The sequence below is a fragment of the Malus domestica genome, chromosome 10 (assembly GCF_042453785.1).
Source record: "Malus domestica chromosome 10, GDT2T_hap1".
NCBI lineage: Eukaryota > Viridiplantae > Streptophyta > Magnoliopsida > Rosales > Rosaceae > Malus > Malus domestica.
This window is the reverse complement of record NC_091670.1, coordinates 35981121-36009037: the sequence shown is the minus strand read 5'-3', so window position 1 is coordinate 36009037 and position 27917 is coordinate 35981121. Positions and strand designations below refer to the sequence as shown.

Here is a 27917-nt window from a genome sequence, read left to right as displayed (position 1 = left end):
GGTTTGATCCTTCCGGATTTAATCTGCTTCAGGTTGGTATCTGTTTGCTTGTTTCCATTGTCGTTCATATTCAGATTGTTAGTTGGTATTGATTGTTTACAAGAAGAAAAAAATTGTTCGTTTGTTTTTTGTCCCGTGACTCTGCTTCTGCACCTTTGAACGCCACAGCCTGCAGGAGTATCCGCAAGTCTGTATTGCTGCAAAGGAAAAAAGAAGGAAAAACAGGGGAGTAAAAAAAAAGGAAGAAACAAGAAAAAATTGGTTGCTTGTTTGAGGCCCATGCGGGCAAAGGGAAAGAAATTTTGGTTGGATTTTTTGTTTGTTTGTTCAGAAGTTGGCATGGGCATTGGCATCGTCATCGACATCGGCATCAGAATTTGGAGTTTTGCATCCACATCTACTTTGGCAAACCCATGTCGTGTACCGCCATGAGTTTGAAGGGGGGGGGGTGTTGGAAAATATTAGTATTTAGATTTATTTTAGTATTTGGGTTTTGCTTGTTAGTTTAGGATTTTGACCTAGCCCATCCGAGTTAGGGTTTCTTAGGTTTAGTTCTCTATAAATATTGCTTGTAATTTAGTTTGAGAAAAGTTAGTCACAATGTAGCCTCTTAGGGTTTTGTAGCCGTTTTGGCATTCTCGTTTATTTAATAATATTCCTATTATTTTGTTAGTTTTGTTCGTTGCGCACTCTGATATTTAACTGTTGATGTGTTTGTAATTATAGATTTATGATGGTCATTTAACATGTGTAGTCTTTTGAGTTGTTTTAAGAGGCACGTTAACATGTATATTATATGTACGTCTTTAATGATTTTTAATAGAATCTCTTTCGCTGGACAAAAAAAATTACACGTATTACATGAGTTCAATGAGCAAAACCTTTTTAATTAATTTTTTTAAAAATTGCGCACTTGATAAAGTTGCAATTACTTACTCTTGTAAAAATAGAATATATTCCACCAAGACTCTATTAAATTTACCCGTATATTACAAGATAATCTGCTACCAATTGAGATGTTTTAGCTTTCCTTGGTGCAAGGAGAGATTAAACCTTTTTGCAAAGGGTCTACAGCTTTATGTGAAAAGCACGACAAAGTCATGCATGCATTATTTGTTTTGTTTTCTTTTGTTTTTTTTCAACCATCATCTTTATTTGATGGTTACATGCAACACTATTTAAATAAATAATGTTTGAAGTATGTGATGAGTTATTGTTAGTCAAAAGTGCAGATTCAAGATTTGAACAATTGGGGGCTCAGTGTTAAAAGTTAATTTTTTTAATAAAAATAGAGTGAAGGGCGCAAAAAATTCAGTTTATTCACTAAGATATTTCGTCGAACACTTGTAAAGTTTATATGCGTCATCTAAACCATGTTGCGAAGATGTCAACAAATATTGACATATACCAAAATAATCTGATGAGTATTATCAACATATTAGATATCAAGCCAAATATTGGTGTTTCGGTCTATTATATATTCTTTTTCTTGAAAATAAGAGAATTAGAAAATATATTTGGAATAAAAACGAGCAATCCAAATCGAAAATCTGGATAAATTTAGACCTAAACCGAATCAATTCTAACCGTATATTTCCCCTCGAAAAGGGCTGTGATATTCTACGTGCTTAGTTCTTAAGCCAACATGTTTCATTTCTTCTTTCCCTTCTCACATTAATTAACTCAGATATTTGTGTACATATTATATTTATTTAGTTTTCCATCTTTATGTGATAAAAGCATTAGCAGCCATCGGATTCGAAATTTTCTAATCACATCATGGTAAAGATTGGGTCCCATCCAAGAAATATCCTAACTTGGTCCAATAATATTGGTATTGATCGAGTGGTTTTCAGTGTGGAGTGGGAGTGGGGGATATCTTACACACGAAAGGCTGAAAGTGGATTTGTTGGTGACATTTATTCTTACATATGCCAGTTTATGCATGATCTGATGTGTGTTACTTGCTTATTAGAGTTGAGTTAGTTATGATTTCTTTATAATTTTATACAGTAATAAGTTAGTCAAAATGTTGCTTTAATTTGTAACCATAAATAATCTTTGTAGTTTGTTTGTGTATTCGTTAGCTTACTGTGATTTTAAACGTGTTTTTATTTTTTTAAACATCCAATAAAGGCGAGACATTGAGTTGCGACGTCTTCTAAGTTGTTGGATCAAATTCAACAATCAACCATGCAAATGATACTCGATGATTTAGGTGTCGAACAAAAAATTGCGATGAAAGAGTTGTTGATAATTTTGTGGCACCATTCATTTTGAGCACTAGATTAGCAAAGGTGCTCACTCTTGGAAATCAACTTGAAAGAGAATAATATCTATTATTTTCATGCATAATAAGTTTAATTGGATGGGATACTTGCACTAGGATATTAGCAAGGGTGCTCACTGTTTCAAGAGCTACTTTGTGTAAATTCTTTTAGGGTTGTTTCAAGTGTTATTTCAAGAGCTACGTTGGTTTATATAAGCATGGCTTCCAACTAATCATGCATGTTGATATGATTAGTGTTAAGCGGTGAATATAAGTTATAGATTACAATTTCAATACTTTATAGAACCAAAACTACGTCAATTGTCTAAGAATTGTTTGCATAATTACTGTAAACTTGTGTTTATATAATTAGAAAATGAAGTTTATACAGCTCATAAGAGTTAGTTTACGCATTATCCCTTGCATGACAAATCCTATTTTTTATTATTTTCTTCTTAAATATCGCTTGTATAAATATAAATTTACGTAAAAAAACTTGAGATTTAGACAAAGACTGAATCAAATCAATGTAGTAAGCCTCACCATAACTAACATCAATTTCAAAACCGTTTCTTTGTTTTAGTTAAATTAGTTATTTTTCCTCTTCCTCACTTATCTCCTCCCAAAAACGCTATATCTTCTATTTATTCCAAAAAAAAACAAATCCAACAAAAAACCGAAACAAAAACGTTACCAAACGGACCCTTTATAACAAACAATTTCCGACACGACAAAAACAATACAAAATTTTCTGGACCCTGAAACCGAGTAACAAAAAGACACCAAAGGAATTTTCAACCTGCCGCGTTCAACGATCCAACCTTTTCATCCCCATCTGACTTCCTCTCGCTTTCCCAAAACCCTTTTATTTTTCTGTAATTTTTTAAAATTAATTTCTAATCGAAATAGTAGACGACGGCTGCTATAAATTAAAACCCAGTAATTTATTTTTCTCAGAAATTGAGTTTCCTGTCGAAACCAATTTTTCTCTGCTCCGCTTTTTTTTTTTTGTTGCCCCCAAATTTTTAGTGACTATGCCGCTTCCGTGGAAGAAGACCAGAGCGACACGGATTTCCCAATTCGTCGCCGATCTCCAATCGCCGAAACGCGGCGGTTCGCTTTTCGTCCAGACCGGGTTTCCCGCCTCTCTCATCGACCTCTTCGTCAAGAACCGGGATCACTTAAAGAAACCGTCGAAAAAGCATAAGAACAAGAGCAAGAAGAAAGGGAATCGGGTTGATGACCGGGTCGACGATCGGATCGCTCCGAATTGTGACCTGGGTTCGAGCGATTTGCCGGTTTTGGTAAAACCCAGTTCGCCAGATTCGTCAAATGTCGAGAATTTGAAGCCCACAGAAGCTGATCATGGCGTTGAGGCTACTGATTTTGAAAATCGTGCGGAGAATTGTGTCGTCGGTGGTGGAGAATGCGTCGGCGGGATTTGGGGGGTGATTCTGATGACGTTGATGAAGATTATTGTGGTGGTGGTTTTGGCTTTGAGCACCAAGAAGCTCGTGGTTGGGATCACATTGTCCGCTTTTCTCCTTCTGCTTCTGGAATACGCGGGTAAGCACTTGGCTTTGTTTTTGAAACCATGTTCGAATGCGAAATCTGTTATGGCTCAGAGATTGTCTGCGTTTTTATTGTTTTCGAATGGTTTCGATTCGAGTGATGATATGAAGGGAGTGGCTGCGAGGGAAAAGACTGTGATTTTAGATTCTGCCATTGAAGAGATTGAGATTGTTGATGTTAACAAGAAGGGAAGATTGATTGAGTTGCTTGGTATGGAATGTGAGGAGACGAAGCCCGCGGAGAAGGGAAGTGTTGGCGTTGATAAAACCGCCGGTGAAAAAAGTTTGGTTGAGTTGCTTGGGATGGAATGTGAGAAGAAGAGGGGGGTGGTGGATAAGAGAAGGGTTTGTGCCAATAAGACTGTCGGTGATGTGTCGTTGGTTAAGTTATTGGGGAAGGATTATCAAAAGATAAAGCTCGTGGAGGATGGCGAAGACGAAGGTGAATTTGTTGGGGATAAGAAGAGTAAGAGTATGAAAAATTCTAAGATTAAAGCTAAACTTATCAAGAAATTCGTGCCTAAGAAGTTGCGTCGAAAGGGTAAGCAAAACGAGCAGGAGCTGGAGCCTGTGCTGTACAGTGGCGATTCTAGTTTCCTCGGAGATGATAAGGTAGAAGGATGTGAAGAACAAGAAGACCGTGAAGATGAGAAACAAGAGGAACAAGAAAGTGAAAACAGATCGGTGTTCTCACTAGATGCAGAGGAGAAGTCTAAAATCCAAGGCTCCGACGGAGTTTCTGATAACGGTGAAGGATCATTGGCTGGCGAAGTAACACCACTGGTTGTTGAAAAGAAGGGAAGAGAAGGAAAAGAAGGTGGTTTTGGGTATCTGGTTCCCTTTCTTATAGTTCTTGCCGGACTTTTTGGAGGTCGGCTTGTTGCCCTTTTTCTTACAATCACTTTCTTTTTTTTGTCGAAGTTGATCGGAACTCTAAGGAGACTGGTAAAAGTATGTCCATGACAAGGTATTCTGTCCCAATCTCAAGTTAAGACTTTCTAGTTTTGCTTCAAATATAGTGTTCTTCAGGTCTCGAATTGTAGTCTGAATGTGAAAAGCTTAGTGTGATAGAAAGAAATTCCAACATTTTCGTTGGCAACCCAGCTTGAGGTGTTGTACTCTAAACTGTAAAATTGTTACAGATACATAATATTAGTACATAGTTCTCGTTTTCTTGTATCGATTTTGTTTCTTTGCGATATCCGATTCACTTTTTCGTTATATCTGTTGTTCTGCTGTAGACTCGGCGTGCTGAAAATACCGGCCATTAGCCGCTCGTTTACACACCAAAAATATTGAGCAATATTGTTACTAGATGGTGAGAAACTTCTGCAGTCATAGTTAACCATCGGATTTACAGAAACATTGTCTTGTATTTCACAGGAATTTTAACGAGGGGTTTCGCCTATCAGAACTCAGTTCCTTTCAATGATTAAAGAATAATAGAAAAAGATGGAACCAGCACCTGGAAGCGTCTCAAAAACCCTGGATCTATTCTCCGCCTTCTTTCACTTACAATATTGTCACCAACTTGCCTTCTATTTACCGATTTCTTAATTTCTGGCTAGTTTCTCTTGCTCATCATTTGACGACCTTCTCTCTGCAAATCTCAGTTACTTACCGGCTTTTCCACAGTTGTCGGACAGCAGGGCATACGCCCGATGAGTTGAGAGCACCTGACATTTTGTTTCGTTTTTTCCACCTGAACTAGGCTGCATTTGCCTACTTTCCACCATCTCCTGCATTTGGAAGCCCTTAGTTAACTTCACTTGGCATTCTCCAAACTCCCATACTTCAGGTACATGTAGATTACTGCTGCTCCCAGTATTCCTTTTGTTGTCAAATGTAGATGGCACACGCGCGCCCGAAAGTTTTCACCGAGTAGCAGTTAATATCATTGACTGAGTTCTGTGGTTACCGCTAATGTTATCGGTGGTATTCAGAGGTAAAACTCATATAGACACACATACATTTTTGCATATTATACTATTGAGAAAACTCCGGCTGTGTAAGTTTATCTTACATTACCGGTCACAAGCCCGGATAAAGAAGGAGGGGGAGGACGTCAGGTAGTCGATAGCCGGCGCTCCACAGTTACGTCGAATCCTTATGACAATGAATCCAGAACGAAATCGCGCTAAAGCTAGGACGTCACCCGTAAGTGGCGCGCTGTGTGGCTTGAGCACAGTGATAAGTGAGCAAGGGTCGCTGTATCTCCATCGGCACCCGGATGCAGTGTTAAATGAGCAAGGGGGCCATAGAAACTTCTTTTCGAACGACTCCACTCAAAGTTGTTTGGGAGCATATGCTCCTATCAACTTTACACAGGACACACAAAAGAAGTACTTTGATCCTATTAGACGGGGGATGGTGAAGAAGCTAGGACAGAAGGGTAGAGTTCAAGAGAGTAGAATGCGTTTAGGAACGTGGAATATAGGAACCTTAACGGGAAAATCTATGGAAGTAGTGGAAGTTATGGTGAGGAGAAGGATAAATATTATGTGCCTACAAGAAACTAAGTGGGTTGGTCTTAAGGCAAAGGATCTAGAAAACTCAGGGTTTAAGCTTTGGTATTCGGGCACAAATAGAACGAGAAACGGTGTTGACATCATTGTGGACAAGACCTTGACACAAGATGTTGTAGATGTCAAGAGGGTAGGAGATAGAATCATGGCAATCAAGATTGTAATAGGACAAGAACTCATCAATGTGATTAGTGCGTACGCACCTCAAGTAGGGTTGGATACGAGTTCGAAGGAGAAATTTTGGGAAGACCTTGGAGACTTGGTGCAAGGAATTGCTCAGACGGAGAAGTTATTTATAGGAGGAGATTTAAATGGACACGTGGGTAGGGAGACAGGCAACTATGGAGGTTTTCATGGTGGCCATGGTTTTGGGGAGAGAAATGAGGATGGGGAAGCTATCTTGGATTTTGCAATGGCATATGATCTCTTCTTAGCCAACACTTTCTTTAAGAAGAGAGAAGAACATGTGATCACCTACAAGAGTAGGTCGTCAAAAACATAAATAGATTTTCTTCTAATGAGGAAAAGGGATCGTATAACTTGTAAGGATTGCAAAGTTATACCGGGGGAGAGCTTGGCTAATCAACATCGCTTGTTGGTGATGGATGTACATATCAAAAGAGTGAGAAAAAAGAACAAGACTTGGAAGTGCCCAAGGACTAGATGGTGGAATCTAAAAGGAGAAAAACAAGTCATTTTCAAAGAGCAAGTAATCACCCAGTGTGTGTGGGATAGAGAGGGGGAAGCTAGCCAAAGGTGGGATTCCATGGCTAGCTATATCCGAAAAGTAGCAAAAGAGGTATTAGGAGAGTCCAAGGGCTTTGCTCCACACCAAAAGGAATCTTGGTGGTGGAATGAGGAGGTACAAACAAAAGTGAAGGCTAAGAAGGAATGTTGTAAAGCCTTATACAAGGATAGAACCGATGAAAATGGTGAAAGGTATAGAAGAGCGAAGCAAGAGGCGAAGAAAGCTGTGAGAGAAGCTAAGTTAGCAGCTTATGACGATATGTATAAGCGACTAGATACCAAAGAAGGAGAGTTGGATATCTATAAACTAGCTAGAGCAAGGGAAAAGAAGACAAGTGACCTAAACCAAGTGAGGTGCATCAAGGATGAGGATGGAAAGGTTCTTGCTACAGAGAACGCGGTTAAAGACAGATGGAGAGGTTATTTTCATAATCTTTTCAATGAAAGACATGAAAGGAGTACTCATTTAGGGGTGTTGAGTAACTACTCCTTTTATCGTCGAATCAGGAAGGAAGAAGTGGTTGTAGCTTTGAAGAAGATGAAGCATAGAAAAGCAGTGGGCCCAGACGATATACCGATTGAAGTGTGGAAAGCCTTGGGAGAGACAGGTATAGCATGGCTCACTGACCTTTTCAATAGGATTTTGAAAACGAAGAAGATGCCAAACGAGTGGCGAAAGAGCACCTTGGTGCCTATTTACAAGAATAAGGGCGGTATTAAGCTAATGAGTCATACAATGAAGCTCTGGGAGAGAGTCATTGAGCATAGATTAAGGCAAGAGACACGGGTTTCGGACAACCAATTCGGGTTCATGCCAGGGCGCTCAACCATGGAGGCAATCTATCTCTTACGAAGATTGATGGAAAGATATAGAGATGGGAAAAAGGATTTACACATGGTCTTTATAGATTTGGAAAAAGCGTATGATAGGGTCCCAAGAGACATTCTTTGGAGGATTTTAGAGAAGAAAGGAGTACGAGTAGCATATATCCAAGCTATAAAGGATATGTATGAAGGAGCAAAGACTGCCGTAAGAACTCATGAAGGACAAACGGAAAGCTTCCCCATAACTGTAGGATTACATCAAGGCTCATCCTTAAGTCCTTACCTTTTTGCGTTGGTAATGGATGAGTTAACATGACATATTCAAGATGATATTCCTTGGTGTATGCTTTTCGCAGACGATATAGTGTTGATAGATGAAACTCAGGAAGGGGTAAATGCGAAGCTTAACCTTTGGAGAGAAGTGTTGGAATCTAAAGGTCTTCGCCTAAGCCGATCAAAGACAGAATATATGGAGTGCAAGTTCAGTGCAAATGGAGGCCAAAATGAGTTAGGGGTGAGGATTGGAGATCAGGAAATACCAAAGAGCCACCGTTTTCGCTACCTAGGATCTATCTTGCAAAAGAACGGCGAATTAGATGGAGATCTTAACCATAGAATACAAGCTGGATGGATGAAGTGGAAGAGTGCATTCGGCGTGTTGTGTGATCGTCGTATGCCACTGAAGCTTAAGGGAAAATTTTATAGGACGGTAATAAGGCTGGCGATGCTGTATGGCACAGAATGTTGGGCGGTGAAGCATCAACACGTACACAAAATGGGTGTAGCGGAGATGAGGATGCTTCGTTGGATGTGTGGGCACACGAGAAAGGATAAGATTAGGAATGAGGATATCCGAGGTAAAGTAGGAGTAGCCGAAATTGAAGGAAAACTGAGAGAAAATCAGTTATGGTGGTTTGGACATGTGCAAAGAAGGCCTACTGATGCTCTAGTTAGAAGATGCGACTACGGGACAGAGGTTCAGGGCCGAAGGGGTAAAGGAAGACCTAGGAAAACTTTGGAAGAGACTCTAAGAAAAGACTTAGAGTACTTGGATCTAACAGAGGACATGACACAGGATCGAGCACAATGGCGTTCTAAGATTCATATAGCCGACCCGACTCAGTGACTTGGATTTTTCATGTCTCCAATCGAGAAGTTTTCCCCACTCGGGAAATTAAGGGAACACTACCTCAACCTACATGCTCCACTCACAAAGCTTCGACATACAAGCTTCAACAAAAGAAAAATTCAAAGAACTTAGTGAAGAAGGATTTGGTGTATTTAACACAATACGTTGAAATGAAACAAAGCTTATTTATTGATATCTCTAAGAAGTTACAAATATGTACATATACACGAGTCAAAATAAACACACAAGAGGGAGCCTTCACAAAGGTTGCTTAGGAGAAGTCTCAGTAGTCGGCAGAGCCCCAGAAAGAGAAGGCACCGGAGGGGGATCATTCGGAGCCTCAGTACTGGACAGCACCCTAGAAGGAGGAGGCATCGGAGGTTGATCATTTGGAGCTTCATTACGCGGTACAGCCCCAGAAGATGAAGGCAATAAATGCCTTTGGAACAAACCCACAAACCTCTGATGATCATGTAAAATCTGACCATCAGATTCCTTCATCTGGTCAAGCTTCCTCTTCATGTTTGTAGCATAGTCATGTGCGAGCCGGTGCAACTGTTTATTCTCATGCTTGAGCCCTCTAATCTCCTGTTTGAGACCCATCACTTCAGCCGCCAATGATTCAACTTGGCGGGTTCGAGCAAATAGGCGTTGGGCCATATTAGACACAGAACCTGCACACTGAACATTGAGAGCCAGAGAATCCTTAACAGCCAACTCATCAGACCGTTTGGAAAGTAGTCTGTTATCTTTGGGAGTAAGAAGGTTCCTGGCCACCACCGCAGCGGTCATATCATTCTTCATCACAGAATCCCCAACGGTAAAATGACCAGTAGGGGATAAGAAGGATGGGCGCCATATGTTGTCTGGAGAAGGCGTGGCTGCCTCTTCAACAAGGTTCAAGTCAAAACGACGATCGAAGGGGCCAGACATTTTCAAATGTGTTGAAGAGAAAAGAGGTCGGACAAATCAAGATCTTAGAAATGCAAGAAGGGAGCTTCTACTGGTGGAGATTCAAGTGTGCTTTGGAACTTAATACCAGCCTCTATAAAAATCTGCACTCGATGGAGCTTCAGAAATCGAAAAGGCGCCTGCTCAGAATCGAAAAGGCGTTTGCTTTCTCAAAAGCTGGGCTGCTCAGAGACCACGAGGGCCGATCTCAGGAATCGAAGAGGCGTTCGCTTTCTCAAAAGCTGGGCTGCTCAAAGACCACGAAGGTCGATCGCAGAAATCGAAGAGGCGCTTGCTTTCTCAAAAGCTGGGCTGCTCAGAGACCACGAGGGCCGATCTCAGAAATCGAAGAGGCACCTGCTTTTTTAGCCTTGTCAGCACCTGTCACATGCACACTCAACTTTGCGGAAATTACGGGCATTCTGTCGAAGATTTCTGGTGAAGTAGAAAGCACGTGAATGTTACTGTTCCATCATTCACTTTCCACACACAATATCAGCTCACGGGTACCACAGATAACTTTGCCAAAAATCTCTGACAAAGTTTAAACACGTGAAGCTTGCAGCTCCCATTACATCGCTATGACCAAGAAGGGTAAAAGAATAGCAAAGAAACAGCACTAACAAAGTTTAGACACATAAATTTTGAAGGTCTAGCTACCATATTATTACCCACAAGGGTAAAGGAACATGACCACTGCTGGATAATTGGAAAGTCCCTGTGTGTCAACCTCTGTGCTCCGTGGCAAGGTAGACTAGCAAACAGGCCTAACCTTTACTCACATTCGAGAAAACACTCCCAACAAGATTGCTTGCTTCAAGATCGAAGAGGCACCGTCCTCCTAATCTCGAGAGCCAGACTCCCAACATGATTACTTTCTCAAAAAGCGACGAGACACCGCTCTCCGAATCTCGAGAGCCAGACTCCTAGCAGGATTGCTTTCTCAAAAATTGAAGAGGCACCGTTCTCCGAATCTCGAGAGACAGATCCCCGACAGGATTGCTTGTTCGAAAACCGAAGAGGCACCGCTTTCTCAACTTCGAGAGCCCCTTAGATAAAGCTTGGCTGTAATCCTCACACCGCTTTCTCAACTTCGAGAGCCAAATCTCCTTGGATAAAGCTTGTCTGTAATCTTCACACGTAACATCAGCTTTCCAGATACCACAGACCACTTTTTCAAAGTGCTCTGACAGAGTTAAAACACGTGAAGCTGGCAGCTCCCACTACCGTGCTATGACCAAGTAGGGTAAAAGAATAGTATTACTCCTTCTTGTTAGGGAGACTCCTATATATGTCGACCTCCATCCTCAACGGATAGGCAGACCTGCAAAAATGCTCAACCCTTCCTCATATCTGAGAGGGCACTCCCAACGAAGCCTCTCGAAATACTCAGCTTTCTTTCCCCCCGAGAATACCTCTGCAAACAAGCTACACCAGAGCAAGAATATCTCATATCATCAGGGTTAAAAGCAAGAGTATCCCATATCATGCTTTTTCCCTGTCTTTTCCTTTGGCCTTGTTCTTACTTGCAAGACAAGGAGAAAGAGAGCAATCAGTCAGTACTTGGAATCAAGCTTCCAGTCCGAAACTGACTGCCTGGAACCCCATTGCTCTCGAGTACTCATCTTCAACATTTTATGCTTCCCGAGAAGATACCACATCTGCCTGAGGAACAAATAGGGCAAGTGAGAAGGATACAAGGAAGCATGTGGAGACAAGCGCAACAGAACACGTGCCGATACATCCACTACTTTGTCAACAGCAAAAGTATCCCATATCAGCAGAGTCGAACGTACTCTAGATTTGATGGACTTGTTTTGACCCTCAAATTCTTCAGTCGGCCTTATACTCTGGCGGAAACAAGAAAACCTTCTAGCCCAGTTCAAGAATAAGCCTGTGGAAAGTTACTTCTTTAAAAGCAAAAGATCTCATATCACCTTTTCTCCTTTTCTTCTCTTTATCATTCATGCTACCTGCAAGATAAGGAGAAGGATAACAATCAGCTGGAACTCGAAATCAAACTTCTGATCTGGGACTGATTGCTTGGAGCTCTGATTGCTTACCTTGTCTGTCACCTATTTCAGCAGATCCCCTAGCTCGGCGACTTGGGGGACTCCTACTACATGGTTTGTATCGCGCTTGACCAAGCCTGAAACTACAAGTAAGCGTCAAGTGAAATTGATACATTACCTTGTGCATCTCCACCAGTTAAAGATACCACCCCTGGAGGGAGGAAGAGTACTTCCAAAGAAGATGCCACATCTACCTATGAGACAGATAAGGCAAGTGAAGACGATACCAAACTTCGGTACTTAAAAGTTTCGTGATTACGAGATCATTCTTCCACAATATTTCCTAATGTCATTTGTATTAAATCATTCACTTGTACTCACTAAAGGAGAGCTTGAACCTATATACTGTGTAAACCCTTCACAATTAATGAGAACTCCTTTACTCCGTGGACGTAGCCAATCTGGATAAACCACGTACATCTTGTGTTTGCTTCTTGTCTCTATCCATTTACATACTTATCCACACTAATGACCGAAGCAATCTAGCGAAGATCACAAACTTAATATTTAAGATGATATTCTTTGGTGTATGCTTTTCGCAAACGATATAGTGTTGATAGATGAAACGCAGGAAGGGGTAAACGCGAAGCTTAACCTTTAGAGAGAAGTGTTGGAATCTAAAGGTCTTCGCCTAAGCCGATCAAAGACAGAATATATGGAGTGCAAGTTCAGTACAAATGGAGGTCAAAATGAGTTAGGGGTGAGGATCGAAGATCAGGAAATACCAAAGAGCGACCGTTTTCGCTACCTATGATCTATCTTGCAAAAGAACGGAGAATTTGATGGACATCTCACCCATAGAATACAAGCTGGATGGATGAAGTGGAAGAGTGCATCCGGCGTGTTGTGTGACCGTCGTAGGCCACTGAAGCTCAAGGAAAAATTTTATAGGACGGCAATAAGGCCGGCAATGCTGTATGGCATAGAATGTTGGGCGGTTAAGCATCAACACGTAGGTGTAGTGGAGATGAGGATGCTTCGTTGGATGTGTGGGCACACGAGAAAGGATAAGATTAGGAATGAGGATATCCGAGGTAAAGTAGGAGTAGCCGAAATTGAAGGAAAGAGGAGAGAAAATCGGTTACGGTGGTTTGGACATGTGCAAAGAAGGCCTACTGACGCTCCGGTTCGAAGATGTGACCATGGGACAGAGGTTTAGGGCCGAAGGGGTAGAGGAAGACCTAGGAAAACTTTGGAAGAGACCCTAAGAAAATACTTAGAGTACTTGGATCTAACGGAGGACATGACACAAAACCGAGCGCAATGGCGTTCTAGGATTCATATAGCCGACCCCACTTAGTGGGAAAAGGCTTTGTTGTTGTTGTTGTTGATACTATTGAGAAGATGGTTGATCTTGTACGTTTAACTTCCGAGCACACGATGAAGCAACCGAGTTATTACATAATCTGCTCTCATCATGTCTGTCATAACCACAGCTAATTTCCTTAAACTGCTCCGATTTAAAGACCGTTGCATTCCACGAAACAATTCCATTGGTAAACAAGTTATGAAATAGAGTTGAAGCCAACTAATGCAGTTACGTTCGAGTCGTTGAACAATGAATCAAAATGCAGTGCACAAAAGTTCTTGCCTTCATCAGGAAGTAAAATGAAATGCTGCCAGAGTTCTACATAACCAAAATGTGTTTTGTTTTAACATATTTATTGCCTAAAAAAAGATGAAACGCTAGGTTTATAGCTGGATTATTGTGTGAGGAAATCATAGCTGGTTTGTTGCTGGTTTTCCACTAAACTCCAAAGAACACTCGGGTTGCCGGTTCAATGTTGCGTTGGCGTGGCAAGGTAATCGGAAGAAATTTCAAGCAGAACCAAATTTTCAATGAAAAATCACAAAATTGTGCTTCTTGGAGAGTATTTTCACAAGATGTAAACATTAATTTCATTGTTTCACTAGTTCTGCTACTGTAAGAAAGATGATATCTTCCACAAGAGGGACTCAACCGAATAATTTCACACAAAATCATTCGATTTCATTGAGATTTTAGTACACTTAAACAAACCTAACTCGCAATACGCGAAAATGACAAGACAAACGGAGAGATGATGTGAATTATTGGATACTATTTTCCACGGAAAACATCTAAAATTTGGCCTGAATACTAGTAATAACGGATTTGTCAACCTGGAAAGACTTGGCGAGGACATCTTCTGAAATTGGGGGATTGGATCCGAACACAGCATTAGCAATGGTGTTGACTCCAGGGTTTTGGCTGCTCAAAGAAGAGAGTGAAACGGCCATTCCAGTGCCCACATTTTTCTGATAGTGAATGAGTCCGACAGGGAACACAAACGCATCGCCCTTGTTAAGGACCTTTGAGATGAGCTTGTTGTCGGGGTTTGAGGTCACGAAGCCAACATCGAGGCTGCCTTCTAAGACGGTTAAAATCTCAGTGGCACGGGGGTGAGTGTGGGGTGGGATGACACCCATTGGTGCGTAGTCAATGCGAGCGAGTGAGATGCCGAGGGTGTTGAGTCCTGGAATTTGAGCCACATTGACAGGGGTGACTTTTCCACCAACAGGGTTTGAGGTGTTGCCCGGGATGTGAAGTCCACTGAAGAAGAAATGCTCAGCTGTTGCTAGCTTGGAGTCCAAGCAAGGTAGCCCATTCACTCTTGTTGCTGTTACAATTAATAAACCAGCATAAAAATTAAAGTCATTTTAGGATTAAGTAGAATCAGAGGTATACATCTTAATGTAATTAAACTAAACATCATCTTAGCAAAACTTAACCAAACGATTCAAGACGAACCTGAGCTAGTAGCGTCAGCAACACAGAAATCCTGCAACGGACTAGGCTCGAAAGCAACAACCAAAGAACATGTCATGGCTAGGAAAGTAGTCAATAGCAGGATTTGGTTTGCCATCTTAATTTTTCAACTTCTTCAATGGGATTGTATGTGAAGTTTATTGCAAGTGAAAAATGGAAAGGATTGAGAGAGATGTGAAGCAATTGATGTACGAGGTTGGTTATTTATAGAGAAGGCAGAAAAACAAACTTAATTTAGAAAAAAAGACGCTGGATAAGTCTTAAACGTCCACTTAAGCTAAAGTTTAAGAACAAACACATACATTAAATCCAAAGTTTGTTCAAAGATTTGTTCTTCAATTAATTTTCTATCCCTTGTGATTTCCCTTACGATCAAGCATTATGTTATGCATACCAAGACAAAGCATGCGGCTAAATTATCTGGGTCCAATTGGAAGAATATATACTAACTTGTAAAATAAATTAAAAATTAGAAAACCATGAAAAGCAGAACTATAATAATAACTAAATAATCAAAGGCATATTTTTCTGTGTGTTTCTGCTCCGGCAGAGGCTGATTTGGTCAGATTATCGAGCTATATTGCCTTGTATATCTTTGTCCAGATGCAAATTCTGGACACTTTCTCCCCAAGACTAAGTCACAGTGTGAAAAGAATGATTGTAAAGGAATGAAAGTTACGTTCATTTTCTTTGATAATTAATAGTGATTGAATAAAGTTGAGGTTCAACTGCAAAACAAATTGACAACAAAGGGAGTAATCTAATTCCTTGCCAGTTTTTGCAAGGTTTCTTGACTTTTTGACGTGGTACTATTCTCTACATCCTGGCAGTGCCAACCCCTTTCAAAGGAGATAGACTTATATGGAATGGGTTCACCGCTATCATGATGTCCCATTCGAACCAAACAATGACATGTGTAAATTTTTAAACACATGACATTGTATTATTAGATCGAGATGCCATGAGACAGTAAATTCATTTCATGTAAGTTTCCCTCATTTCAAAGGCAAATTCAAACAAACATCCATTATACTAATAGTGCAATGTTCGTTTGAAAAAAAATACAGAAATGGCATAGGCTCTTATTTTTCTCCACTGATCCTGCAATCTTGGAATGGATATATATACACTACCATACGAGAGACTAATTAACTTTGATTTGAAAATAACTCTCCTTATCTTGTTGAGATGCAAAAATAGTGACTGCTGGAGAAGCCCTAGTCAATTTCCTTCTGTATATTTGATACTTCAGATAATTAATTAATCGTTCTTCAATGTTTCAAGCTAAAAGTTTGGAGAGAGAAACGTTTACTGCATGGATTTTGCCCCCTTAACCTACTGGGAAATGGCAATAGGGGGAGTGCCCAAAGGGAGAGTGGCCAAATTCCTCCATGCGAGGTTTTTAATTCTCCGATGCGAGACAACAACACTCCACATCTTGGTAAGTATATTAAATTATATTAAATTATTTAATTTACTTTTACTGGATAAAGAAAATTTGTCATTCCTGAATGAATCCTTATACTTATTATAGGATATATCTATGTACATCTATTATAATAAGTATATATACTAAATAGGAAATTTTGAAAAATAACCAATTTTCGTTAGAGAATGTGTAAAGAAATAGGTGTTAATTAGTAGTAGTACATTTTTTTTTTCCCAGAAATCCACTTCAAATTCTAGAGAATGGAAACATTCCTCAATGCCAGCAGGCCCAGCACCAAAGCCGGCACCCGAAAATTAAAGTTAATAGATACGTGATGACATATACACAAGCAGCACCTTCCCATGAAAAATTTGTACAATACGCGGTTACAAATTAAGACTGGACTTTTTCAGTTCATAGGAAACAACACATGCAGAGATACTTCTCTCTATAAAAGCAGAGACATAGGTAGGGTTTCAATCCACAATTCAAACTCATCCTCGATTACAAAGTTTAAACCAAGTTGGCCAATCTCTCTCTGCTTACTGCCTTATCAGATGGCCTCTCAGCTTCTATTTTTCGCATTCCTTGCCGTAACTTCTTCCATTGCTTTGGCATCTGACCCAAGTTCTCTTCAGGACTTCTGCGTGGCTGATGCAACGAGCCCAGGTACCAAGAATCGTTTTTTTTGTTTTTTTTTTCGTAGTACGTATTTCCAAAAAACCAAATACATGCACCGTATCAATTAATAATTATATATGCTGATATTAATTTTTCTCATCATGGTTTCAGTACTGGTGAATGGTCGTGTTTGCAAGGACCCTAAGCTTGTTGAAGCCAACGATTTCTTCTTCAGTGGGCTTCACCTAGCAGGCAACACATCAAATGCAGTTGGTTCACGTGTGACTCCTGTTAGTGTAGCCCAAATTGGAGGACTTAATACCCTTGGCATCTCCGTTGCGCGTATTGATTTTGCCCCATGGGGTCTTAACCCTCCACATACACACCCTAGAGCTACTGAAATTTTGACAGTACTGGAAGGGAGCCTCAAAGTTGGTTTTGTCACCTCCAATCCTGAAAACCGCCTCATCAGCAAGGTGCTTCAGAAGGGTGATGTGTTTGTTTTCCCAGTAGGCCTTGTGCATTTCCAACAAAATGTTGGACACGGAAATGCAGTTGCCATTGTAGCTCTCAGCAGCCAAAATCCAGGTGTCATTGCCATTGCAAATGCTGTATTTGGATCAAACCCTGATATCCCTGCTGATATTCTTGCAAAGGCTTTCCAAGTGGATACGAACGCAATCTACGGTCTTCAGTCCAAATTTTAGAATAGGTTCCGATTTGGAACTTCTGATCCAATCAAAGAGATTCATAGTTCATTTGAAGTGTCTTTAGAAAATTGTTACAGTTTGTTTTTCATCGCATGTCATGTTGGTCTATTGTTTTGTTTGATTCAGAAGATAATATGTCTATGTTCATTGGAAACGTGATCAAGTTGTTACTTGTTTCATAATTCTATTATAAAAGTGGAAGTTCCATATGTTGTGTAAAACATCACTGTTGAGTTTGGGAAACTTTTTCTATCTTCATAATCTGTCTTAATTTTAGACTCCATAATCTTGAACCAACTAAAATGTTATGAGGTATATGTAACCAGATAAATTATTTAGTTTAATTTGCTTGACCTGTTACATGATAATTTATTCATGCCCAATTAGCGTTGTACTCCAAGTTGATATGTTGTTTTGTTTGATTATTTTCCTTACATTTTGTGGCTTGGTCTTGTAGTGTAGAACTTTTTACTGCTATTTTAGGCATTTTCTCTGTTGTATTCTGCTTTTTTTAGCCTTTCCCTCGTTCATTGTTCAGTTCAATACTCAACGTCAAGTCCCAAATAACAGTAGCTGCCAGCCTGCTACGCTTGAGATTCAACTCTATATTGCTTCACAATTTAACATCAATTCTTGTACAGATTGGGCAAGCGTCCTCTCAAACTGTTAAAGGTGCTCTACTCACACGCTGGACAGAAGGAATATGGACAGAAGGAATATGATCATTCCTTCACAGCTAGGTTAGCATGTGTGGATGCACTATTAACGTGGACAGCAAGGCCACTGCATGTGGTTGCTGACTGCTTCAACAAGGACAACATGGATGCCACTTTCTGTCCTTTGTTTATTGCATGCGTCTGTAATAATCTTGTATATAAGTTCTGCTGCAATTGTAGCAGAACATTCATTCAAATATATTGGATCCAAATATTTTATATGGTATCAGAGCACCGATCTTGGTGACTCTGGAAGGCTCATTTTTGCTTCCGCCACAAACACAACCAGTTTCTCTTCATCAAACCCAGCCACCATGGGCGACCAGATGATACCTCATGTATCTGATCCTCTCATTCTACATCATTCAGACTCACCAAGTCTTGTTTTAGTCTCACAACTTCTCGATGGACACAACTATGGACAATGGCGCCGCTCCATGCGAATTGCTCTCATCGCCAAAAATAAACTAGGGTTTGTTGATGGTTCAATCAAGAACCCTGCAACCACTGATGCTAAATATTCAATTTGGCAGAGATGCAACGACATGGTCTTATCTTGGATTTGGCAATCTGTACAAGGCAACATTGCTCACAGTATACTCTACTGCAAAACTGCGACAGCAGCATGGAGGGATCTTGAGGATCGATTCTCGCAAGGCAACGATTCCAGGATCTATCAAATCCGACAAGAGATTGTCGAACACCGACAAGGACAGCTATCTGTTTCAGATTATTACACAAAATTAAAAGCTCTTTGGGATGAATTAGCATCATACCATGAGCCCATTGCTTGTGGATGCGAAGGATCCAAGGCGCATGCAGACAGGGAAGAAAAAGAGAGAGTCATGCAATTCTTAATGGGACTGAACGAGAACTACTCCACCATACGAGGCTCTATATTGATGATGAGCCCACTCCCGGATACACGACGAGTCCATGGATTGGTTCTCCAACACGAACGCCAATTGAATGTGGTGAATCGTCGTGAACCCACTGCCCATGCAATGCAATCCAGTCGTTCAACAGCACCAAAATGAGGCTATGGCACCCACAACCCTAGTTCACGAAAGATTTTCAAATGCAGCTACTGTGACGGAGGACATCCAGTTGAACGTTGTTTTTTTTCTTATTGGCTTCCCTGAAGGACACAAATGGCACGGAAAGAATGTGCAGCCCAGAAATAGGCATACACCTCCAGCCTCCAACAATGTTGAAACGCTCCCATTGACAACTGCTCAGATTGACGCAACCAAAGTACCCATCTCCAGCAATCAACCAACGTTCACAACCGAGGAATATCATCAACTCATGGCCCTCCTTCGCAATAAGAATGGTACCAATCTGCCGCTTGCACATGCAACAGGTATCTATACGTCCAACTGCAACTTTACACAACATTCTCCGCATTCAACAACCTGTTGGATCGTAGATAGCGGAGCCACATATCATATTTCTCACTCATCACCCATCCATAATCACACTAGACCCCAACATGATTTTGTTGGGTTACCAAATGGTGGACAGGCTGCGATTGAATCCATTGGGTCTATTAAACTGTCACCCAAGATCACCCTTCATAGAGTTTTGCATGTACCACAATTTCGTGTGAACCTATTGTCTGTGAGTAAATTAACTTGGGCATTGAAATGTATTGTGATTTTCTACCCGGGTTTTTGTGTTGTGCAGGACATGGCTACGAAGAAGATGATTGGCTTGGGCAAGCAGTTTAATGGCCTCTACTACCTCACTCCAACACAAAACCCTCATCTCGCCAACCATGTCAACCATACCTCGACACTGTGGCACCAACGTCTTGGGCACCCATCCTCGGCTCCTCTTCACTCTTTATCCCAGACCATTCCAGAAATTATTTTTCATTCTCCACATGTTTGTGATATTTGTCCCTTAGCAAAGCAAACTCGTTCATCATTTGTTTCCAGTTCAATAAAATCAATTGCACCTTTTGATTTGATCCACTGTGATATTTGGGGGCCGCACCAAACACATACACCCTCTGGAGCACGTTACTTCCTCACCATTGTAGACGACTTCACTCGATTCACATGGGTTCATCTCATGCGATTTAAATCTGACACACAAACCATAATCCACTCGTTCTTTTCTTGGGTGAAAACACAGTTTAACCGTGACATTAAAATTCTTCGTGCAGACAATGGGGGGAATTCATATCTCTACGATCCTTCTTAGATACTCATGGCACTCTTTTTCAACACACATGTGCTCACACCCCTCAACAGAACGGAGTCGTTGAACGCAAACACCGTCACCTTTTAAATGTTGCCCGAGCCTTACGATTACAAGCTAACCTACCCTTAAAATTCTGGGGGGAGAGTGTACAAACTGCCTGTTACCTTATCAACCGCCTCCCAACACCTCTGCTTTCCCATCAATCTCCCTATAAACTTTTGCATGGGACACTACCTGTCTACACTCATCTCCGAGTTTTTGGGTGTTTATGCTATGCTACCAACCTCACTCCCTCACACAAATTTGATGCTCGTGCTCGTCGCTACATTTTCCTGAGATATCCCCTTGGTCAGAAGGGCTATCGCGTTTACGACCTTGATAGCAAGCGCATCTTTACCTCTCGAGATATTATCTTCCATGAACATCTTTTCCCTCTTGCTAACTTACCACCAGAACCTGCCCACCCTACCCCGGTCTTACCTGTTCCCCATGACGACCCTACTCCTGCACCTTCAGACCCCATTCCCACTATTGATCTACCTACCTTATCAACTGCCTCATCCGCTCCCTCCCTTCCTGACGACCCTACTCCTAACATACTTCCTCCAACCCCAGACACTCCTACCTCGCCACCGCCTGCACCATCGTCTCCTTCGTTGCCCCTAATTCCCCTTCGTCGATCCGCCCGCATTAAACAACCCCCTGCCCACCTTCGTGACTATCAGACCCATCATGCTGCTTTGCTTCAGTCCAGCGCCATCTCTTCCACCATGTCCGGCACACGATATCCTCTTCACAGGTATGTTTCTTATGCTCGACTCTCTCATGCTCATCGTTCCTTTGTTCACAATGTCTCTCACTTAGTTGAACCAGCCTCCTATGAGCAGGCACGCCATGACCCTCAATGGCTTGCAGCTATGCATTCTGAGCTTGAAGCACTTGAAGCCAATCACACCTGGACTTTGGTTTCTTTACCCCTCCACCAACGCCCCATTGGATGTAAATGGGTCTTCAAAATCAAGTATCATTCCGACGGTACCATCGAACGCTACAAGGCTCGCCTTGTCGCCAAAGGGTTCACGCAGCGCGAAGGTATTGATTACAAAGAGACGTTCGCCCCCGTTGCTAAGCTTATTACTGTCCGCTGTCTCTTGACCATTGCTGCTGTTCGCAGCTGGTCTCTTCACCAAATGGATGTCCAAAACGCTTTCCTTCACGGTGCACTCCATGAGGAAGTATATATGTTACCACCTCCTGGTTATCGTCGACAGGGGGAGACTATGGTTTGTCGACTTCACAAGTCATTATACGGACTCAAGCAGGCATCTCGCAGTTGGTTCCAACGTTTTTCATCAACCATTCAAGAAGTTGGCTTTCAACAGTCTCATGCAGATTACTCATTATTCACTAAAGTTTGTGGACACTCCATTACTGTAGTATTGCTCTACGTTGACGACATGATCATTGCAGGAAATAATGAGGAAGCCATCAGTCAACTCAAGCAATTTCTTAGTGGATGTTTTCGAATTAAAGACCTCGGACCATTAAAATATTTTCTGGGTGTCGAAGTTGCACGGTCCAAAGCTGGGATCTCCATTTGCCAACGAAAGTATACTCTGGACATATTGGAGGAAGCTGGCTTGCTTGGCGTAAAACCTGCCAAGGTACCTACGGAACCCGATTTAGTGTTGACAACAACAGGTGGTGATGCCCTCAAGGATCCGACTCGATATCGACGTTTGGTTGGAAAATTAATATACCTTACCATCACCAGGCCAGATATTACGTATGCAGTGAATAATCTCAGTCAGTTCATGCAAGAACCAACACTCCATCACCTTAAAGCAGCACATCGTCTCCTCCAATATCTGAAAGAAGCACCAGGACAAGGGTTACTATTTCCTACGGAGAACCAACTTAATTTGATTGGCTACTGTGATGCGGATTGGGCTAGATGTCCGATCACACGACGATCAGTGACAGATTTTTGCATCTTCCTTGGTAAATCACTTGTATCGTGGAAAAGTAAAAAGCAAGTCACGGTGGCAAGATCTTCAGCAGAAGCCGAGTATCGCTCCATGGCTGCAACCACTTGTGAGCTTACTTGGCTGAGGAATTTGTTGAATGATTTGCGTGTAAATCATCCTGAGCCGGCAAGGTTGTTTTGTGACAATCAAGTTGCTCTACATATTGCAGCGAACCCTGTGTATCATGAACGAACCAAACACATAGAGCTGGATTGTCATACTGTCCGTGAAAGGATTCAGATGGGAGAGATCGAGACGTCTCATGTGCAGACGGGACGTCAAATAGCAGACATGTTTACAAAGCCACTGAGAGCACCTACCTTCCATTCACATCTTGGCAAGTTGGGTGTTATTGATATCCACACTCCAACTTGAGGGGGAGTGTTAAAGGTGCTCTACTCACACGCTGGACAAAAGGAATATGGACAGAAGGAATATGATCATTCCTTCACAGCTAGGTTAGCATGTGTGGATGCACTATTAACGTGGACAGCAAGGCCACTACATGTGGTTGCTGACTGCTTCAACAAGGACAGCATGGATGCCACTTTCTGTCCTTTGTTTATTGCATGCGTCTGTAATAATCTTGTATATAAGTTCTGCTGCAATTGTAGCAGAACATTCATTCAAATATATTGGATCCAAATATTTTATACAAACTAGTCTCTATTACCTCACAATTTAACATTAATTCTTGTACAAATATAATAAAACATTGTGCAAAAAACATGATGTGACAGAGAGTCTATACAGAGTCCCACTTTTGAAAAATTTCTTAGCATTCCTCTATTAATTGACCACGTTTTCTTCTCACTCACTCACCTTTCTATTACGACTTGGAGTTTGCCTGAGCTTGAAAGGAGGAGCTCGCAGTGTTCCCATCTTTTCCCCAAAAATGTCAGTTTTTTTCCTTCATTTTTCACATTTTTTGCTTGGTATACTCAGATATATTGTGAACTTGTGTTTCAAATTGTTCGTGTCAATGTTTGAACTGGGATTTGTGACACCATAATGTTTGGTTAACTTTGAACTGGGTTTTAGTTTCTTTTTGCTTTGCTGCATATTAATGGATTTTTGTTAATATGTTTCTGAAGTTATACAAGTGCATTGCTTCCTTAAGCTTCATATCTTCTTATTGAATATGAAGTTAGGCGCTCTAGCCAACTCGGCTACATCCATGTCTGCTGCTTCCTTGATATTTGATTTCAGTTTTCTTTGTAAAAAATAATCTTGTTTCTTTCCGAATCGTTGACGTTCAAGATAAAATTGTGGTAACCGGATAAAATTTTATGCATCAATTTCAGACAATATATGTACAAGCCTTGTGGTAACAGGGTGAACTTCCATTGATCAATTTGCTACATTTTTTATATATCTACTTCTGTTTCTGAATGAGTTTTATTGCAACTTCAGATGGCAAATAAATCTTTTGCTGTGGACTTGAATAAGCCTCTTCTTCCAGGTCAGATTTGCTTAGATTTGATATACAACATAAGGGTTAGTTTTGAATTAATTTCAATGTGTTTTCGGTCAATTTTCTTATTCGACTTGTCACAATGGTGAAACTTTTACAGGTTGGCTATCTCGGGGAAGCTTATGAGGAATGGGTTTACCAACCTATTCTTAGCAAAGGAAGCCCCAGATGTTTCCACAATGACACTATAGAGGTGTTGTTAAGATCTTGCATTCAAAAGGGTTTCCAATATTGGATGAAATTTACTGTTGTGTTGGAACTAAAGAGCATCAAAACCTAAAGCTGAAACAAGTTGAAGAGGAAAACAAATTCTGGAACAGATTCCACATACCTGTTACAAAATGTAATTTTCTTCTTAGTTCCATTAGTTTTCAGGTTTAGAATTTAAATATTGGTAAACATTTCCTGGATATGAATTAATGTGGTGTTCGTCTGACTCAATAAAACCTGAAACAGTTCTTGAGCCACACGCCGTGGTGGATTGTTCCGCTTGTTTGGCTGCCAGTAGTTTACTGGGCTGTTTCCGTTTCTCTTCAAGCGGGACTTACTGCTCCTCATCTTGCTCTAACAGTGGTCGGTGGAATCTTTATTTGGACACTGGTCGAGTACGTTTTCATCGCTTCCTTATGCACACAAGAACAACAAGCTATTGGTTGGTTCTATATCCTTCAATTCTCCCAACTCTCTCTCCCTCTTTGCTGTATATATTGGTACCATCAAATTTTTCATCACTTTTTTTTTCAGGGTAAACACCATACACTATCTTGTTCATGGCTGCCATCACAAGCACCCTATGGATTCAATGAGACAAAAACCCCCGCTGCAGCGGTAGCTATTGTTTGTCTGCTGGTATGTCCCATTTCACTACCTCAACCACTACTCTCTATTATAACAGGTCCGAATTTCGGAACTAAATTTTTCTCCGAAAAGGAAATGTTCATCTCAGAGAAATACACCATTAATTTTTAACAGAAAAACAAACAATCCATTCACTTTGGCAATTGACTCGAAAAGAATCACAAGTATCAAGTGTTGATAAACTGTTTTGTGCATAAAATTTGTGCTAGTTCCTATTTGGTATTATAATTGTTGAAATTTTTAGTAGAAGTGGATTTTTACATGTCATGGTCTGTACGTATGTGCTAGTTTTGGAACCTGTTTCAACTTTTATCGCCTCCATCATTTGCTCCGGTTTTGTTTGGAGGGACCTTGTTGGGATATGTAACATATGAAGTCACTCACTCCTACATGCACCATGGGGATCCTTCTAAAGGATTAGCTCAAACTCTGAAGGTAGCAAATTTTCGAGGCCTTTTTTATTTTTTTATCTTGTCCTCTCTTTCTGTAAACAATTTGAGAGGATTGTCTGCATTCCAATGCCTTCACAATGTACTTGTGTTCGTACCTGACAGAAATATCACTTGAACCATCACTTCACAACTCAAAGCAAGGGATTTGGCATCAATCTCTCCGTATTTTGGGACAACGTTTTCGGAACACTACTTCCCCTACCAAAAGCAGCTGAGTAAAACAGGTAACTAGTATAGCCTTGCAGGCTGTCTATTTTCTTCGCTGTATTAATCAGTAAGCCTCGCTGGCTGTATCATTTGTTACTCTTGTCTTATTTTCTCTCTCTTAAAGATGTATAAATAAATTCTAGCCACTTGCAAGTTTGATAGGTTGCTGGATTCATGTGTTCACTTCTTTCCGAAATCGAACACTGATTCAGAAATTATAATTATGAAGGAAGCTACTTATATGTATTTTTATTAAAATAGAGAATTCGGCGATATTAATTAGCTAATCAGAGTAGGACGCAAAACGTCCACCCTATGTGAAATTATGAAGGAAGTTTTTTAACTACAATTTTCTATAATTACTTGCGCGAAATTTCGTCATGATAATCAACTGATGAATAGTTTGTTTGGATGACTACAATGATGCTTGAATGGATGCTTAAAAAGTTAAAATTTAGGTGGTCATTCTAGATCATTGAACTACAGTACGAAGTTGGCATATCATACAGATCCTTATATGTTTATATTCTTCATTAAAAGGCCCCAACATATATTTATAACTCATCTTCAACTTGGCTGGGAACCATTGCAAAACACCGAACGTAGCCATGATCATCAATGCATCATATTGATTATTGGTGGTGATGGCAAAAAACCAAGCTTACACAATATATAGCCGGCAAGGCTTGCTAGAGAGTCGTTTGATAATTATTTTGTTTCTTTCAGTTTTTATTTTTTATGTAACTAATAATAGTTTTTAGTTAAAAAAAAACTCAAAATGAAAGAAATTTTGAAAACTCAAGAAGTAGTTTTGATTTTTTTTTTTTAAATTACCAAACGAATCATTTCAAAGAAATGAATAATGAAAAAGAATGATTACCACACAACTTAGGGTATTAAAACTAAACAGACAGGACATGGTTTACGCCACATACGATATAAAACTACGAGTTAATATACCTGGGGTAAATTTTAAAATAGGCCACGAAGTTTTAATTTTCTCATATCGCACTTTAAGGTATTGAAATTGTAGCAATTTAAGCTTTTGGTCTGGTTTTTGACATGATGAAAACTTGAGATCCTTATATGAGCTAACTTAATTGTAAGTCACATTTGCACCACAATGACAAATTACACTCTTCAATTTAATGGATAATTAAACATTCAAAGAGACAAAACTAAAAAATTGATACAATTTTAAAACCTTAATGTATAATATGAGAAAATTGAGACCTCATAAATCATTTAAAAATCACCCAAAATCCAAAGTGGATGCCAAATCTTAGCTGGAATTCCAAAGTCATTTTTAACTGCAAAATTGCTCCAACTGAACAATCTTTTAGGTAACCTGGATTGGTTTTTTATAGTGTCAATTTTGACGTTGCTCTTCTACCTTCAGTTGCTATTTTATTTAATTATTAATTTATATAGGTTCCACCATCCACTAGGATATAAAGTTTTAAAAATGATTTTACTGTTTATTTTATTTTAACGTGGTCCTATATGATAATAAAATAATAATTAACATACTGGTTGGAATATAATAAAACTTGACAGCATGCTTTAAAAGGGTAGTGCTATAGAGAGATTATATTTAGAAATTTTGTAAACCAAATTATGTAGATGTTAATAATTGGATCATTACTTAAGTATTGATTAACGTGTTTATTTTCTATTGATGACGTACATCATTTAATTTACAAGTTTGGTTTAAAAATTTGGTCTTCCTAGCATTATCCGCTTTAAAATGCAACATCAACCATCAATTAAGAATTTGACAAAAAATTTTGACATACCCATTGTAAATGCTTTGAAGGGTGCAAAATGTAGTTAGCTACAAAATTATTATAATTAAAGTAGTAAGGAACTTCATAAGGAGATATCGTTGCAACGTAGTAAAAAGGGGATAGGTTATAAGTTATAACCCACATATTGTGGCCTTAAAAGTTAAAACCCTAGAAGTGATTGTGAGTGTTTGCATATAGGAGGACCACTACTAGAATTATGCTCATAGGACACCATTTTTTGCACACCATTTGTAATTGGTGGCCATAGATATAAAGCACTCACTCTTACTATTTTTTGGTGTCTTTAGAGTGGGATGCCTCTGATATCGATGGCCTTCAAAATTGTTGGCGTCTGTCAAATAACTTTATTTCTTAAAATTACTTTTCTTCTACATTTTTATTTTATTATTTATTTTGTAGGCACTGAAGTGGTGCTGGTTATTTGTTTTTTTTTTTGGATACCCACCGAAATGAGTGAGACAAGTCATGGAGTGGAGTCCATATTATAAGAATTTCTTGTGGTTTTAAAGGTGGACGAAACTAAAATGGTT

At 40.1% G+C, this 27917-nt stretch overlaps 4 protein-coding genes across 4 annotated transcripts; 3 read left to right on the top strand and 1 right to left on the bottom strand.

Moving 5' to 3' along the window:
* The first annotated feature begins 3016 nt into the window (after window positions 1-3016).
* On the top strand, window positions 3017-4943 carry LOC114827751 (uncharacterized). Its single transcript, XM_029110215.2, has one exon. The coding sequence runs from the start codon at window positions 3304-3306 to the stop codon at window positions 4801-4803; it is 1500 nt and encodes a 499-aa protein (XP_028966048.1). The 5' UTR covers window positions 3017-3303; the 3' UTR covers window positions 4804-4943.
* Window positions 4944-14189: 9246 nt separating this feature from the next.
* Window positions 14190-14974, bottom strand: LOC103446094 (putative germin-like protein 2-1). Its single transcript, XM_070807050.1, has 2 exons — window positions 14856-14974; window positions 14190-14721 (listed from the first exon to the last, which is right to left on the bottom strand). The coding sequence occupies exons 1-2, from the start codon at window positions 14972-14974 to the stop codon at window positions 14190-14192; spliced, it is 651 nt and encodes a 216-aa protein (XP_070663151.1).
* Window positions 14975-16811: 1837 nt separating this feature from the next.
* Window positions 16812-17838, top strand: LOC103446097 (putative germin-like protein 2-1). The gene is made up of 2 exons (XM_029110213.2): window positions 16812-16975; window positions 17099-17838. The coding sequence occupies exons 1-2, from the start codon at window positions 16864-16866 to the stop codon at window positions 17632-17634; spliced, it is 648 nt and encodes a 215-aa protein (XP_028966046.1). The 5' UTR covers window positions 16812-16863; the 3' UTR covers window positions 17635-17838.
* Window positions 17839-19394: 1556 nt separating this feature from the next.
* Window positions 19395-25591, top strand: LOC103446158 (retrovirus-related Pol polyprotein from transposon RE1). The gene is given in 11 exon segments (XM_070806378.1): window positions 19395-19716; window positions 20040-20070; window positions 20524-22852; window positions 24002-24085; window positions 24163-24255; window positions 24519-24669; window positions 24672-24714; window positions 24807-24868; window positions 24871-24911; window positions 25209-25355; window positions 25475-25591. Coding segments are annotated over 11 exon segments (3420 nt in total).
* The last annotated feature ends 2326 nt before the right edge of the window (window positions 25592-27917 follow it).